Source organism: Podarcis gaigeae, assembly GCF_964106915.1.
Source record: "Podarcis gaigeae genome assembly, chromosome: 6".
NCBI classification, from domain to species: domain Eukaryota; kingdom Metazoa; phylum Chordata; class Lepidosauria; order Squamata; family Lacertidae; genus Podarcis; species Podarcis gaigeae.
The window spans coordinates 34365194-34382704 of record NC_139682.1 but is presented as its reverse complement, the minus strand read 5'-3'; the positions used below and the strand labels follow the sequence as shown (position 1 = coordinate 34382704).

The 17511-nt window shown below is 39.6% G+C and overlaps 2 protein-coding genes across 8 annotated transcripts in view; both read right to left on the bottom strand.

The window, feature by feature from the left end:
• Positions 1 to 17511, bottom strand: part of BCAS2 (BCAS2 pre-mRNA processing factor) — a 178469-nt gene that overhangs the window by 114351 nt on the left and 46607 nt on the right. The window lies entirely within an intron of this gene.
• TRIM33 (tripartite motif containing 33) overlaps positions 1 to 17511 on the bottom strand; it is a 57098-nt gene that overhangs the window by 9465 nt on the left and 30122 nt on the right. For 2 of the 7 annotated variants that reach the window (XM_083745993.1, XM_083745996.1), the window contains exons 7-17: positions 16350 to 16496; positions 13536 to 13653; positions 11817 to 11996; positions 9086 to 9333; positions 8714 to 8881; positions 7932 to 8132; positions 6373 to 6505; positions 4915 to 4978; positions 2722 to 2881; positions 1327 to 1673; positions 389 to 512 (exon numbers count right to left, since the gene is read on the bottom strand). In XM_083745993.1, coding sequence (XP_083602119.1) covers positions 389 to 512; positions 1327 to 1673; positions 2722 to 2881; positions 4915 to 4978; positions 6373 to 6505; positions 7932 to 8132; positions 8714 to 8881; positions 9086 to 9333; positions 11817 to 11996; positions 13536 to 13653; positions 16350 to 16496 — 1890 coding nt within the window. The remainder of the gene's footprint in view (positions 1 to 388; positions 513 to 1326; positions 1674 to 2721; positions 2882 to 4914; positions 4979 to 6372; positions 6506 to 7931; positions 8133 to 8713; positions 8882 to 9085; positions 9334 to 11816; positions 11997 to 13535; positions 13654 to 16349; positions 16497 to 17511) is intronic. The other 5 variants (XM_083745998.1, XM_083745999.1, XM_083745994.1 and 2 more) reach the window with 4 other exon arrangements.

The window sequence follows — 17511 nt, the reverse complement described above, 5'->3', positions numbered from 1 at the left end:
CTAGGAAAAACCCTTTTCTCCAAGTGAAAATGTCACATTTTCAATCTATTCTAGTCATCTGGAATATTTGGAGTCTAGTAGTCTAGATGATTTCTGATCTCTTGTTTATGATGCGAAAGCGCAAACAATTAGAGTAGACCCCCCAATATAGCCATAAATATTAAAACCAACTGCCACTTAAAAACTGGACTATCTCCAATAATAATTTCATTTCTAGCCCTGCTATAGCAACATGCACCCACTTACTAATTAAAATATAGATATATAGTAAAGTTACCCATGTAAATGAAAGTTTAAACTAAGTCAAGAGACCACAGCAAAAGAAAAGCCAAGAGCATTTAGTTAAGAACAGTTCCAAAACAAGATAAATGTATTATCCGTAACCTACCCTTTGGTCCACAGGACTCAAACCTTGTGCAGTTTTCCCCTTCTTACTATGTTGCAAATTGTCACAGTCATATTCCACTTCGGGTTTGCTAAGATCACGGCAAAATGTACATATCCAGTCTCCACTAAAATAGGGAAAATATAGTTCAGAAATTCAGGCATTTTTTTGTATAGTGTGCTGAAAAATCTACAGGTAGAAAATCAATTTTTTGTAACTAGAATAAATTATATTATGCACAGGTCCTATATGGTCCTATATGGTTGTCCTGTTTGCATGTTTTCCAGGCAGGAATTACATTCTTCCACCACCAATAAATCTTCAAGAAATAGGAAAGGGGCACTGGAAAGACCTGGCATGTTCAGGGATTGAAGCCAATGGGAAAGTTTCATGGAGCCCAAAGGCTCTAGAGTGAACAGGTTCCTATTCTTGTCTAACACTGACATTTAACCTCGCCTTGATCCATGTGCAGAGGACAAAAGCGCTGCCAATCCTTCCTCTATGCCCAGAAATTACACAGCCCATCAGTTGCCCTACAAAGCGCCTGCAACTGGTAGGAGCTGATAGGTAGGGAAAGACAGTGACTTGCTCTTTTATCGGCAGGTTCCAAGCCCAATCCAGGTGGATCCCACCACTGCCTCCTGTTGAAACCTAGAAACAGATCTCTTCATACTTGTCCTCCTTACTAGACCCAGAATCATGCCTGCTTGGCCCAGTCCAGATGCCACAAAGATGTGGTGCATAGCAAACATGGCTGCTAGTGAGGCAAATGCAGCCTCCTCAAATTTGCCATCCCGATAGGCAGTTACTGGATGGTTGTCCATGAAGGAATACAGCCCTAGGGCTGAAAAAGGCTTCCCATCTCTGCTGTTGGCTGACAGAAGATAGCTGATGCTGCTATCTCATTGTGACTAACTCAATGTTCCTGTATGCTTTCATACCTTGGGAAGCTGAGGAGAGTGGGTACATGACATGTGAGGTGGAAAACTTTTGGGCACTTTTCGCAACATAACAGGTCTCCTCCATTTTGGCACACAGCACACCAGTCTTCATTGGGATCTTCATCTTTGTTGTTGCCTTCTCCTCCAGATCTAGCTGATCGATGCATGAGGCTACGCACTGGGGACTTGCCATTTACAAGACTGTGTCCAGACTGTTTGCAGCTTTCACTCAAGTCCACTGGTTCAGTTTTAACATGGTTTTCTATACTTCCCAGTGCTTCCAATTCACTCTCCAAATGCAAGTTTGTGGAAAGTGGTGGAGTCAAGCTGCTCTCAGGACTGCTAAGCTGAAATAAAAGGCAAAAGATTAAAATCTATGAGAAATTGCCTTGGATAGGAGACTGCTGCCTTTTCCACCTTCCTTTTTCTGCTCCCCCCCCCCCTTTTCATCCCCTGCCTACCTTCTTTATTATAACGTAGGCAATCTAATCTGACCTCCATGTCTCTCTAACCTGTACTTCCATGTCTCCACAGCTCTTTCCCCCATTCAGCTCAGCTTTATAAAAAATGATATGGGCTGACCCTCCCATCGCTCCCTATTTACTTCTTAAGGTTGAAGATGAAAAACATGATATAAACATCCTATGTACTTCACTAAGTCACAGTTACGTTTTTTACAGTTGTATTCTCAAAAATTGATAAAACTTTTTTTTAAAAAAAAAAAGATTAAATTGGGGTAGACTATAAACAAAGAATTTCAACAAAAGGGAAATGTCAACATGCACATGCACATGCAGACAATTCTCAGACAAGTAGTACACAGTTTTCAGGGCACTATATTTGGTAAATATTTTAACAAGCTTAAAATATTTTGAAATAGGAGGCCTATTGTGCAAGGGGATGGGAACCCAGCAATACTGGCTCTACACAATTCCTACGCAAACTAGGTACTGTACTGCTTGCTTCCTCTGTGCCAGAAATTCCTAATTTTGAAGGGTCATCTCTGACGTGGCAAAACTGTTTCAAACTAGTCCCATGTGAAACTCTCCAAATAACTCCTGAGTTGGAAAATGAGATTGGAATGACTACATGCCTACTTTTTCTATAACGTATTATAAAAAATCTAATAGTAACCTACTGCACAGTAACAGCTGAGAAGGAGGAGGGAAGCAGTGACCCTCATGGTGTTGGAAAGCCAGGAGAGCAACTGAGCCCCACCTGTATCACCTCACTGGCCACTACTGCAGTGTAGGGAGAGAGAAAATTGGGCAAGTCCTAAGGGGGAGGGCTTGGGAAGTAACACAACTCTCCTAAAGCAATAAAATATAAATGCCCTCAGTTCTCTTTGCTGATAGTTTGTATGATAAATTGTACAACATACAAATAGATTTTTACCATGCAAGCGCTCCTCCTGCCATCCTCTGTTTTTTCTTGCTTCACTGGTCCCGAGTAACTGCATACCTCTTCTTCTGTGCCTGGCTCCTGTTTAACTTTCACATGTTCAGTCTTGAAACTAATATTGTTCTTTTCCACAGTTCGGCCTGATGAACCACAGCTGGAAAGCAAAGAGATTAAGCACACGTTTTAAATTGCACTTCAAAATGCTAGAATTAAAATAATTAAAAATTCCATATAATTAGTGAAAGCAATTGTGCCCGTAAGTGGATAAAGCACTTGGTTAGGAGGCATCATAACCAAGTTGGTTTTTACAGCTGTAGAAGTGGTTCCAAATTAGAGAGGGAATGGATTTTTAGCACTTTACCAAACATAAAATAAGTATGTCCTAAATATAAAATCTGCCTCTGTCATTAGAGTCTGGTATGGAGAATCTTTTGAGAGAGATATACAAGCTGTTCAAATTTCAGAAAAATTGCTCACTGAAATTTAAACATTCTAGCTAGAGGAGTTAGGGTCTTGTTTCCTGATCTTTTTTGCTGATAAAAAGCATACCTTTCAAAAATCCAAGTATACCACTGTAGAGTCCCTTTCACTGACTTCATGCACTGTTTTTAAAGTGAGAAATTCAAGATTTCTGTAAGTTTGGTAAGGTGGAAATTCCCTTTCAAGAATGCAGAGCTGATTTTTCCTCATCAACGCTTGCTTTTTTAGATGTTCAATAACCACAGCTCTTACAAGAACCCCAACGCAGGGGCTTCAGTTTACACAATAAGGCAGGCTTCCTCAACCTTGACCCTCCAGATGTTTTTGGCCTACAACTCCCATGATCCCTAACTAGCAGGACCAGTGGTCAGGGATGATGGGAATTGTAGTCTCAAAACATATGGAGGGCTGAGGTTGAGGAAGCCTGCAATAAGGCATCTTCCCTCTCCTTCCCCAGCACCCTCCCCTCTGCCTGGTGGGTGGTGATGGTCAGCAGAACCCCCAGAACAGCAGGAGGAGAAGGGAGGATAATGCCATCTGGCAAGCTGAAACGCTTTCACTGATGGAACTATCAGAAGAGCGCAATACTGCATTCCTCTTATTGTACTTTCACATATTGTGCTAATTTTCAGCTAACGTTTCATGCATTTCCCCTTCATGTTTCAACCCTCTAGATTAGGAGCAACGATGAAGTTAAGAATCACCACAGTGGCAGTGGCCCCCTTGCTGCACATTGGCCCCCTACATTCCATATATGAACAGACTAGTTCACATTCAGGAACAACAGGCTATATAAGGCATAAATAATAACTTTAGTGGTCTTACTTTTGCTTCAACATACGCAGACAGGGCTCTGCAGCATGAGGTTCATTATCAACCTTTTTATATATAATTTACAAGCATATATATTATTAAACATTGATTTAGAACTTACCCCAAGTGGCTGTTCTCCTAACCTGTACAGCAGTGATTGGAAACCTCGAATCTACCAGTCTCTCCACAGGTTTTACCTCCTCCTAGGCCACTGTTTCCCCATAGTTGACCTTCTGATCAGCTAAGCAGCATTGGTGGGAGTGAAAACTGTGAAGTGGGGAGATTTAAACCTTCCCTTCCTGAGATCCCCCCATTTATTAGGTAAAAACAGAGGAGCAACAGGGGAGAAGGGACATGGCTGAGTCCCCCTGACCAGCTGCCCAGGGAAAAAAGAGCAATCTTCCTCCATGAACAGCTTGCTCGGTTTCCATGCTGAGAAAGGAACGGTCTCAGTGAACAGCTCAGAAAGCAAAGCAAGGTATGTGTTTGTGTATGTTGAGATATAGACACATACACACAAAACACACACATAATGTGATTCCTTTGGCACTATTTATTTTGTGCTTTGGCTCCCTGCCACCTGTGTTCTGTCATCAACTACTATGTTCCCCTGTGGTAGAGGATAGAAGTGGGGGCTGAAAGACCAAAAGAAAGTGTGTGTGCATAGAACCTAAATGCAAGTGATCAAAACATGAGAGAATATATAATGCCTTTCCTCTTTATGTGGTACAGTGGTCAAAATGGGAGCTTTACAATTTCCATATTTTTTGGCAGATGATTTTTAAAAGCCTCAATGTGTCTCTTAAACGGGAATTTTAAAAATCCTGTAATATGCATTTCGTTCTCTATACACTTCAATAACTTAGTAGCTGGTTTTGAAGCCATTCAACTCACCTGCCTCTACTGCCCGTGCTGGAGGTACTAGGTGGCCTCACAGGGGTGTGTGAATTGGATAAACCTAAGAAGGATGAATCATTGTTTACACCAGCAGCATGAGCTGTATAACTGCACATCTAAAATTATGCAAGCGATACCCTGTGTATCAGCACAGACAGTACCACTGGTAATAAAATAATTCAAAACTTCTACATTCAATGTCATTTCACGTTAATTAATCTCACAATTTCCCCCCTTAAATGAAATAGTTGCTCTGATTCCTTACGTCTTAAGTCAAGCCCTAAATTATTTCTAATCCCAATTACTTTATTCTGATGCAACTATCATAAAAGACTATTAATGACTGCATATTAACCACAAGCATATGATACATTTAAAGAGAACCTGCACCAATATAGGCTGACAACCCTGGGAATAATCAGAGACAACTGAAAAGGTTGGAGTGCAGAGTAAAACGGGACTGCATGCTGATTTACTAGCAATACATTTTTAAAGAGACCTTACACACTGTGAAGTATGAAGTATAATTCAGAGCAATTTTAGTGCTGCCATTTGTCCAGGTGTGTAGAGAAAGGTCTATAAACCCAATTTCTCCTCCTCTCTGTGTTTTGCACTTACTTCCAACATTCCACAGCAGTGGCACAAACAGGCAAGGTATGCTAGACTGAATTTTCACAGTGGCAGATGAATTTCAAGAACAGGACTTCAATTGCACTCTGGCACAGAATATTACACAGCTGCAAGACTATATAAATAGTACAGAAGCACCAGAGCATGGAACAGATATGAAAAGAGATTGCTGTTCAGCTCCATACTAGCCATGACAATTGCACTCATTTTATGAACTATTGTTGTATATTATGATATTGTGATTTTATTGCTTTGGTTTTCTGGAACCTGCCTTGGAAACAATGACAATGGGTGGTACAGAAAACTTAATTTTACCACTCACAGGATTAAAGCCTGTAGTCACAATGCAACAGTTGCTGGTATGTACTTTAAAACTATTGGGCTCATGACCCACAATAATACTGTTTTAAATTTATTTCTACTTGCGACTTGTTGAGCAGGAATCTTTTTGCTGCACAGACTGGGGTACACTTTCTAGTGAGCTGGTGGCTACAATGCTGTACTCCTTTTTATAGCCCTCTCATTTACAGGCTATTTCATGAAGGGGAAATTATTTCATGCATAAAAAATGGGCTAAATCACAGCTACATAAAAGGTACAGACACCGGAAGAGAGAAAGAAGTGCTCATCAGCATTACTGCAGAAGTTACTAGAAATAACTGGATGAAATTAAAAATAGGGATGTTGAGACCTGAGAAAATGTACTGGAAACATCAAATTTCTTTAAAGTATTTGGAGCAGTCATTATTAAAATTGCTGGTTACTTTAAGGAGGTCTCAATTTAAGCAGAAATGTACAGGTGCCCACTGCCTCTTCCCAGCTTACCTGATGAGCCTGGAGACAGGGCTGAGGGCCCAGGGGAAGGATTCATACTGCTTATAGGCTGAGGGGGTAGATGGCTGCCTGCGATATACCTACTTAGTAAATTATCTAAGTTACTGGAACCAGCATCTTCCAGCTGAAATAAAGGAGGACAGCCACACAGTGATTCTGCCAAGTCTAAATGCAACATGCTAGAAATGACAGCTTGAGGATCATCTGTATTTTCACTGAAGGAGTTTAAAGCACTAGCACTTACTCACATAATAAGGGGAAACAAACAGATGAATACTCAGTTTTGCCATATTTGTATTTGCTATATTCCTGCATGTATAATCAAGGAGTCTAGGAAATGACATGGCTACAAATTATTAATAAACTTTAGCATAGAATATTGTAGCAAAATCTTAGAATTCAATGAGTTTTAAGAAGCAAGCTTATTTCAAACTCAGTTGTCAATACTGACAACTGTTTGTGTCAGAGAGAGGTCTACATTCAGAACAACTTCCACTCTCTGCTTATGGAACTCATTCATTGCACCTTATATTTTACTCACGAAGTTGCCCTGATTTCTATGTTTTAACTATCTTATTCAAATATAGGACAATAAACATAGACAGGGAGAAACCATATGCTTTCAATATTACTAAGAGGGTTGCCACTAGAAGAATGGAAAATATATCCTATTTTTTTAAAGCTGATCAGGGTGGATGGCAAAAATAATTTAGGATATCTGATCTAGTTTTAAACAAGAATACATTTATTTTGTAGTAGGGCTTTTCCTTCAAGCAAGGTCCAAGGGTAGCACTGACCCATCAATAATCAACACTACGAGAACTTCGTGTAAAAGTGGGCAGGGCCCAAATGAAAAAGATTGTGTGGCCTTTTTTTTAAGGACACAGGGAGGTTGTGAGGGAGTTACAAAAGCAATTAAGTGAAACCCCCAAATAAAACACACATTTTGGCATGATAGTAGAAGTGTTTTAGAAATTAAAAACACACTTTTAATGGACACATTTGGAAAGCCTTGTGTATGTGCTTGTGGTCTGGGAAGAAAAAACCTTGTGGCATCACTGCAGAGGACCCACAGAAGCATATGGGGGGTGTTAATTCATTAAATGACAAACTGGGAGGACACAAAAACATCTTGAGGGAGCCATGTGGCCCATGAGTTAGCAATCCCTACCTTAGTAGACACACAGCTGAACTGAAAACTTTTCCTGCATTTTAGTTTCAGTGCAGAATAAATTCAGGCACAGGTTCCAAAAATCATAAATGCCACCCCCCAGCAAAAAAAGATTCTAAATAAGAATACTGATACTAAATGGTGTAAAATGCAATGAAAGAGTGAAGCAGATTAGGAGGAGACACAGTGATTTGTCCAGTGAGTTTCATAGCTAATTAGGAAAACAAGACGATTCTGGTCAGTTTATGAGAAGATGACCCAAGTCAAATGTACCTTTACAATACAGTTTTTTAAGTGTTGACACGAAACACACAATTGATATCTAGAAATTCTGATGTCGTATTATTAGCTTTCATCTGATTTCATATAGCATACTAACCTGTATAGGAGGAATATCTGGCAAGGAAGGCAAATTTTCTGGGTTGGTTACTGATGGAATAAGCTCTATTGCTGCTACAGATGGGCTTGTTGGACCACGGTTCGCATTGGCCATGGTGGCTGTTGTAGGGCTTGTTGGGTTGATAGTATTATTGTGCACTGAAACAACTGGGAAGGGACCTGCATGTCCTGGGTTTGAATGCTGCCAAGACAAAGGAGAGGGGGAAGCAAAAGAGAGAAAATATTGTTATGATAAGGAGCAAACTCTTTCCTATGCAAAACTGGAAATTTTCAAAGCTTGTTGCTTTCCTGCAATTCTCTCCATGAGTTTCTCATTGCTGATAATTGTTTTAAACCTTCTAAAACATTATGCATTTTATTCACTTTTTTACAGGTCAGAAGGTTCCATAGAAATTATAAGCATCAACTTTTTTCTCCTCTTTTTTAAACCTTATTGCAAGCTTTCTACTCCCCCTCAATCGGAGAACATAACAAATTATTCCCACATTAACATGCTGATCATCCAGCCAAAAGGTAATAAAGTTGTGAAAGGTAAAATGTGACTGCAAGTGCATTTCATCAGATGCCCCATTAGCTTAAAAACTCTGCATGTGGCTAGTAATATCCAAAATTTTACAAGATTCCTATTATGCGGCTCTTTAAACAGCAAGCAACATGGAAGGAGATGTCCCTTTAAAAGAGGTTTCACAGCTGATATATATACATAGAAGCCGAGCTGAATCAAAAGTCCAGAATCAAAGATGGGAAACAAAATGTGCACACAGCATATACTTGTCTTTGTAAGTGTGGCTGCATCATGTACTGGGGCCCGTTGTGGCGCGGTATCCCTGGGAGACGAGCAGTGTTCTGAGCCATTCTCATCTGGTGGGCTTGGAAAGCACCGCAATTCATTCCCCTCTGCATGGTCTGCATACTTATCAACCTCGGAGGCTACAAAACATTATGTATTTTAAAAGATGAGATAAAAGCAGTCCTCTTTGCCAAGTGAAGTAAATGAAGATGCATCTTTGTGCTTTACAAGACAGCACTGTAAACCCTACCTTAAACTTTGTGGAATAAGGTAGAACTCAAAGTGCCAAAGGTGAACTTTAGTGTCTACAATGAGTGTCTTAATTTAGATCATCTGAAACTTGCCTGTTGCTGCAGCATCTGTGGGCCTGCCTGGCGAGGAATCTGCCCTGCAGGCTGCCCCATCCTCATCTGTTGTAACTGCTGGTGTTTTTGTTGTGCGTACACCTGCTGTTGCATATGCTGGAGCCGAAGCTGTGCAAGATTAATTTGCGGTGGAGGTTTGCTGATGTGGTTTGTTCCTGGAGGAACTTGTCCCACTACTACGTTAGGAGTATAACCTTGGGTTGGTTTGTTTTCAATAACAAGATTACCTAAACAACAGGAGAGAGAATTGGTCTATCACAAAGTTATTTATTTTAAGCTAAATGTTAACAGTCTAGAAGTTTTACACTATGTACACCCTAGCTTCACAGCAGCTAAAAAGTTAAAAATAAATGTACTTTTAATCAATATATTCAGAGACTGGTAAATATTTGCACTTCCTTATTGGCTTTAAATAAGATATTGGTTCTGATGAACCCATATCTTACCTTAGTTTTACGCATAAAGATACATCACAATCAATGTCATGCAACACATTTTTGCAACAAAGTAATTTTGTGTCATCAATAAGTATTCAATATTTTATGAACTCATTTCCATAGCATTAGAAGAAAAAAGACTTAAATACAGAGTAATTATTGCTTGTGCATAATATGCAAATTATATATTGTAACTTTAAGCATTCTAGAGATTTTTAAAGGAAACACATTTAATACTTAAGAAACTAAAAGATGAAGGTAGAAAATCATACAAATATAGCTCTGTAATTTTTACACCAGAGGTTATGGAATATCCTCCCCAGAGACAGCTGCCTGGCTCCCAAGCTGTAGTTTTTTTGATGCCAGGTAAAAACCCTTCCCCCAGTCTTTTCATTTTTAGAAATATGTTTGAGTGCCTTGGGACCATTAGAATATTGTTCTGGTTTTTGCTGGCTTTATTCGGATCATTTAAACTTATTTTTTTATTTTATAGCCTTGCTGTATTTTATGTGGGGTTGTTGTTGTTTTTTTTAAAAAAAAGTAAGATAATTTACTGTTTTCTGTTAATGCTGTAAGTAGAAAACAAAACCTCAGAACATTTATAACCATTTTAGGATAATAGGGGCCTTGTGTTTCTTTACATGTAAGAGTCTTTCAATTATAATCACATTAAACAAATTATCTTTCTGATTCAACTAAGCCGGCACGCTAGCAGAAGTCAGCACAAGGGCTCTCAGTAGTGCAACAGGGTTTTCCCCTCACCTCCCTGCCACCTCCTCCAGTTCCACTCTAAAGAACTGGGAGAACCCCCAGAACATTGTGCGGAGGGGAAGGAGGAGATTGCTGAAATACTTCAGAAGATGGAACAATCAGAAGAGTGCAAGGTTTAATTCCACCCACCCCTTATTTTGTGCAGTGATACTGAGCTGAAATACTGCAGTGTCCCTCAATTCAGAACTACACAACAGCTTGCTTTCAAAGATTAAGTTGAGCAGTGAGAGATGCTTGCAAAGATGCTTGCAAGTTATTTGTAAATAAGACCACACTGTTTAGCAAAATGGTTTTTCTGTTTCATCTTTCAAACAGGAATTTGAATGATTCACAACTTTAACACAAGTATGGGGAGACTGTGACCCTCCATATGTTGTTGGACTCCCTCTCACCAGTCTCAGCCAGCATGGCCAAGTTCAGGAATGATAGGAGTTGTAGAACACCTAGAAGGCTATAGGTCCCCCATCCCCAATTTTACATTTTAAGTACCGTGCCCCAGATTCAAGACTATATGGGAAGCTTCCGAGCACATACTAATGCCTTTGCAGTACAATTTTTCAAACCACAGACCTCTGACACAGCTGAAGCAGCAAGAGTTATAGGAAGTCCTAGTGTGCATATAGGGTCGCTTGCACATGCCCAGCAGACACTTGTCTCTTGCACAGTCTCTAAGCTGGTTTTACAGAAATCCAGATTAATGCATCTTAAAATACTTATAATGAACTGAATTTGTGTCACCAAAACAGAAGACAAGCATCTCAATTCTCCATTTTAGCTAAAAGTTTTGCATTTGTTAGTTGCTCAAGAAACTTTCTGCAAATTAATGTGAATTGTCTGATAAATGTGTAAGTACCCCTCTGCATTTTTAAACAAGCAAGATCTGTTTTCTTTTGCCCAGTTTTTGGACAGTCCTTTTCTTGATCATCTGAATTATAAAACTCGTAACTTCCTTGAAGCTATTCTACTGTAAGTTGCAATGATTTGTGTATCTGGTTATTTCTTACATGAACCATAATTCTTAATCAAAATATTTTTTAGATTTTCTTGCATCACAACTTCAACTCAACTTTAGTAATTCTAAAACAAATACAACTTCCTGGAAGGGTGACAATCTGTTTTATGCAAGACCGCACACCCACTATTTATTGAATGGAGGTCTAAAATTAATTATAACTTAGAAATCTTTTCTTCAGTGTTACTGGAGCCAAATCAGTGCTTGCACTCCAGTACCATTAACCACAATGGGAGACCCCTCTCTTAACAGTTTATTTAGGAACTTGACAATGACACCCATGGTTTTCCCCGGTTTCAGAATTATCCTTGCATTGATTCTAGAGATTTGTTCTAGTCATATGCATTTGTCAAAGGCCATCCTCATCACTGTTCATTCTTCAGTAAATTAAAGACAAGATTTATTGATTTATTTTTACTTTCTGCTCTCTCTAGAATTTCTCTGAAAATATTTTTTTTAAATGTAGTTTCCAAGACTTCATTTCCAATACCTTTTTCAGTTCCCAATGTATAGCCCCAATCCAAAGGGCCGCATGATGAGCTCTGCACATGTAGTGGGGGGTTCCGATACCTCCCCCTTTCCAGAAGCATCCCCTCACAGTGCCCAACAAGCTGCCCTGAAGCTTGAGGAACCTCGAAAGTGTCCTCCAACAGAGTAAGAGGAGTTGCTGCTGGAGAAGAACACGGGAAAAACCTGGTATGGACATGTAAGCCTTTGTACACACCTAAGAGGCTCTAATCTATTTTGCTCAGTATCCTATACTGGCTCTTAATTATCCAACCAACAAATTCTCTCATCAACGTTCTCTGTTCTTTTATATTACTTGTAGTTACTATGGGGAGGTATATAAGTCTAACACATAAGGAAGGAATTTTAATACAGAAACATGGATCTAAATGGGATTTTGCCTGCTATTGCCCTTTCTCCTTCTATATATGCCAAAAGCTGGAGAGCCATGCATGAAGGTATAGATTTCCCTCCTGTGAAGCTGTCTCTCACTTGATACTAGAGCTTTGCCATGCCAAAGAACGCATGCACCTTGCTCAGTCATTGCGTCACTGAAGGAATCTTGTTTTTACTCATTCTAATCTGTCGCTATAAGGAAGGTTATTAAGTCTTTAAAGCCAAAATGTCCTGCCGATACCATGCAAAAGTATTTTGGGACCAGTTGGAATCTGGTGCCCAATTTTCTCTTAGAATATCTAAAATGTGCTGCTAAAAGTTCTGGAACGTTTTCAGCCCTGTTTAGCTGGTATAAATTATTACTCATATTACTAAGTCTACAGGACAAATACAAGACTGAGTTTTCTATGTCTTCCTACTGTTTTCTACTTCTTTGTTTACAGAAATACGGCAACTAAGCTGCAGCCTAACGTACTAAGAAGTTTGGAACAAACAAGTCTTCTTTCAACACCGGAATGTGGGCTACCAGATTTGACCCTCAATTGCTTTCCCTTCAAGGAAGCACACTGATTGTAGACTGACACTTTCCAGTGTCCTTTATTACCAGAGAGGGATAGAAGGGAATGACCAACAGAGTACATGAACTCACTACTGATCTATATGGAGTAATCTTGAATGTAGTTCAGGAGACACTCGCCACTCCTCCTTCATCACCACTGTCATGACCCTCCCCTCCCCTCTGTGGTGCCTGCTCATCACTCCACCTCTCTTGCCACAGTGCTTTCTTAGAAGACTATTAAAGCTAAAATCTGGAGAAGCATCTGAAGTAGCCTAACACCACCGTATTTGATGATTAACAGCAGTGCAGCACTACCTATTAAGGCATATCGATTTCCAAGTGAATAAAGATGCATCCAGACCGTAGAGAGAACTATTCTAGTGACAGGGAGTTGCATGCAAAGCAGAAGCATAGTTTGAGAGAAGCATCTGGGTAATGGCTGCATATGTTATAAAAGCTTTGGCTCGGATCCAACCCCATACAAGCAAACAGATGACAGTTCATCATGTGCACAGGAGAGGAGAGGACTTGCCAAACAAGGGGAGTTTGGCTTAATGTCTGCTTAAAGTCAGATAATTTTATACAATTATACAGTGAATAAAAGCTTCCTGGTATGAATGGATCCAAGACACTACCACCAATTCTAGTGGTAGTCTACAGAAAATTCTATCTAGTTCATGCTACTCATCATATTAAGAATTTTTGCACATTGAATTCAGTTTTTAGAAAAATGGAACACCCTCTCACCTAAGTTGACTACATTCTTTGCCCAGAATGTGGGATCACAATGGAAGCGTATTGCTCCATTAGCAGCTGGGACAGGATCACATCGTGCTTTTAAAATATGTCGCAGCTGGAACGTGATCTGTGAGAAGACAAACACTCTCAGATTAGTGATGACATTGTGAGGAGAGTCAACAAAAAGAAGTCGACAAAACAAAATGCAAGTTGTCAACAACTGTGTGTGGCTTTGAGCAAGCTGCCATCTCTTATCCTAACCTATCTCATAGAAATAAGCTAAACCTTATTTTCAGTCGCTTAGAAGTATTGCAGGATACAAACATGAGGTCGCAAGAAAATTACTACTGGAGTGCATTACTTCTAAAATACAAGAAGGTAGATTTTAAGCAAATAGATGGTGGCACAGGACTAAGCCACATTCAGAGTATACCCAGTGGAATGAAAATACTTACTCACTGAAACCCATTGATTTTAATGGATCTACTTTAGGAATAGCTTAGTCTGATACCACCCAGAGTTTGTAAGTGGTAACTTGTATTTTTATACATGCCTGACTTTAGTTGTACCAATGCTCAAATGATAACACAGAAAACATACACAAAATATAGAACAAGACTTTAACTTTTCCATGTGAGTAGAAAGCAAACGATGCATATTTGACATGGGAAAAGTTCTATTCTAAGTCAAAACCCCAGAATTGGTTTTAAATTCTAATTTGCTTCAATGATTAAGGTGCCACCCAAAGCTCAAGTCATTCAATGTGAAAGACACACACCCTGAGCAAGGTGCTAGACTTTTATCACTTTGGAATTACAAACTGAGAGAGCCATACTAACACTCAAAAATGATAGTAAATTCCCCCTAATTTGTTCCCCTTATCTTCCAGCAGCACTTCCAGCAAGCTAAATGCCAAATTCCAGTATCAAAATTCTAATGGAAAAATGTGCTTCCTGCCTTTCACTGAAACAGACACAGGAATTACTGAGAATTGAGCAGGATCAGTTCACAGCAACTGCTGATATTGATCCAAGGTGGTAAGCAGTGATGCAAGTAAAATTTTGATGGCCCACTTCAATTGGCATCTGAATTATCATGTAAACACAACTTTTCTAAATACTGTATTAATTTTCCATGCTATATAAATGTACTAAACATTTAAGCCAGCTGCCAAATGTAGTCCAATATGGAAAGTAAAACACATTCAGATATGGTTTTATGCAATCAGGGTTTTAGCTCTGATTTGAAGTCCATCATTAAAACAACTGGTTTTGACTTGAAGCAAATCAAGTGACAACTTCATCAACTGAAATTTCTGTTTTTTTGTTTTACTTTATCCTGGTGTTTTGTTTTGTTTTTACAAGTAACTAGAACTAGAGAGGGGAAATGGAAAAATTTCCTTGGAAAAAGTTTTACTCTTTAGAATTCTTGGTGATTGCTGTTATGGTTTTTAACTTAACTACCCAGATGAAGTTGTTCATTGGATGGTATATAACTGTTAAAACTGTTGGCATTTGTCTGTCTGAAGAGACAATGGAAGAGTGAGCCATCGGGTGGGTAAAGTCAAACCATTGGAGAGTTAAAGTGCCTCTTGTGGCTGTAGAGACTAATATGGGAGAAACATGTTTTACTGCAGACAAAGGTGTCTGGTTTCACTGTTACAGAAGCACCATGGCATTTCTTCTCTCTGTGCTTCTCCCAGCGCTCATTTCTCCTCTGGTCACTACTATGGATACCTGACCTGACTGTCTTCAAGCAATGCGGCCATCTGCAAGGGATTCCCACATGGCACGGTTAATGTTGCCAGCCTTCATGCCACATCTTTGTAACACAGAGTTGGTCTTCCAACAGGCCTGGTGCCTAAAAACAGCTCCCCATAAAGCACATAACCAAGGGGATCTGGCCATCTTCCATTGTGTGGACATGACCAAGCCGCAGTAGACATCGCTGAGACAGAAGTGTGGGCATGGTGGGAATGTGGGCTTGGAAGAGCACATATTTGTTTGAGACTCTGTCCTACAATGTGATGTCCAAAATCTTCCTGACATAGCGCTTACAAAAGGCATTGAGGTGTCGCTCCAGGCGGGTGTAAGTTGCTTACGACTCACTTCCATAATGCAGTGTGCTCAACACACAAGCCCGGTAGACCTTCCTCTTGGTATTGGTTGTTAGCATCATATTCTCCCATAGGCTTTTGGGGAGGCAAGTTGTTGCTATAGCTCCCTTACCAACACACCATCAATGGTTATGGTGGAGTCCTTTTCAGACTCACTTCATTGGTACTGAGGAAATTACATATAGCTACAAGGCACTAAAGGTTCAGTGACTGTCTATACAAGTGAAACTGTTTGTTTCAAACAACATCTAACTCCATGAACTTTGCAAAGAAGCCAACAAATTGCCCCTCAGCTGACCATCATGAAGCCTAGGTAACCACCAGAAACTATCTGGCCTGACATCAACTCCTGTATAGATTCAGGAACAGGTAAAAAACCAATGAGCACCTGCTAGAAAGACCTACATAATTGTCAACGCTATGTATTGCAGTGTTACATTTACCTAATCAAAATGCAGCATGTGTCAGGGCTAGCTGGCTTGCCAAACAAACAAACTTCCAAATTTTACAGTACTTTAAATATCAAGTTTGGAATAAAGTGTGGACTGGAAACACTTGTACAAATATTAGCAAAGTGGCATTAGCTGTACTTACCTGAAAGCTCTGAGAGTAAGAAAAACATGGGTCCCCGTGATGCAATATTCTTTGTTTCAATGCAAGAATAAGAGTATAATCTATGCTATACTGGAATTCAAAGCTTTCCTTACCAGTCGCTTGCTATAGAGTAATGCAGTGCTGCTGCCACTTGCAATGGCCCAATTAGTAAAGTTCATCACATGTTTCACCTGCCGTGACAGACCACTGATATCGTTCTGCTGCTGTATTAGCTTCATCTGTCTCTCCTTTGTTACAGTCTGAATAGAAACAGTGCACACACATCCATTTTTTAAAAATAATACCAAGTGCAATAATTAAAACATCTATCTATGCAACGTGTAGATACTTAGTAGAGACGTAAATCAGAAGTGTGGCTATAACAAATAGTGGGTAAAATTCAACATTTTGAGAGTGGACTGAGTGCTGACAGGTCACGGGGCAGAACAAAAACAATTCATTGGATTCTGTTAATTGTTTTTTAAAATTACAATTATCATGTTGGCATGGACATGATCTGAAAATGTACACTGCTGAAAACCTGTTGAAGCTAAGTAAGTGGTTGGGTGGCAGACTTTATCAGAACTCAAAAAGTTCAAACAATGATGGAAGAAAATTGGATTTAATTGTAATAAATAATATTTATAGTCATTGGCAATACCATCAATTTTTATTCAGTTTAATTGTGGTTGCACACTTCAGTCTCACAGATGGATTTATTTTAGACATGACTTCCTCATATACAGTTTCCCAGTAACCATAATTGTAATCATTAGTGTTAGTTAAACTGCATGCAACTATTTCAGATGTATTTCCTTCCTATAATGCTGAAAAGTGTAGTTTATTTTAGATTATTTTAAAATATAGATGCTGGGTTGTATCCAATGACGTTTGTGCATGAGCAGATTGAGATTCCAGTCGCACAAATAAATTAATAATAATAATAATAGATTTATACCTCACCCTTTCCCTTTATCTCTGCTCCCCATGGCCCTTTGCATGCTCCCAAAATCTGTCCCAGAGGTTGGGGGACCCTTTAGTTTGGGAGATTGATGGGGCCTCAGAGGAGAAAAAGGGAAAATCTTGTTCTGCCCAATTATGGGCAGTTCTTCCTACCACTGTAGCACTGGACAACAGAGCCCTGTGATGTTTGATAGTGATCCCCAGCCCTCCAGAGCAGTTGTTTGTTTTGGGGTGGTGGTGGGATGATACAGATGGGATGATACAGAGGGCAGAAAGAAAAGATCCACTATGTGAGCCTGCCTTCTACTCAAA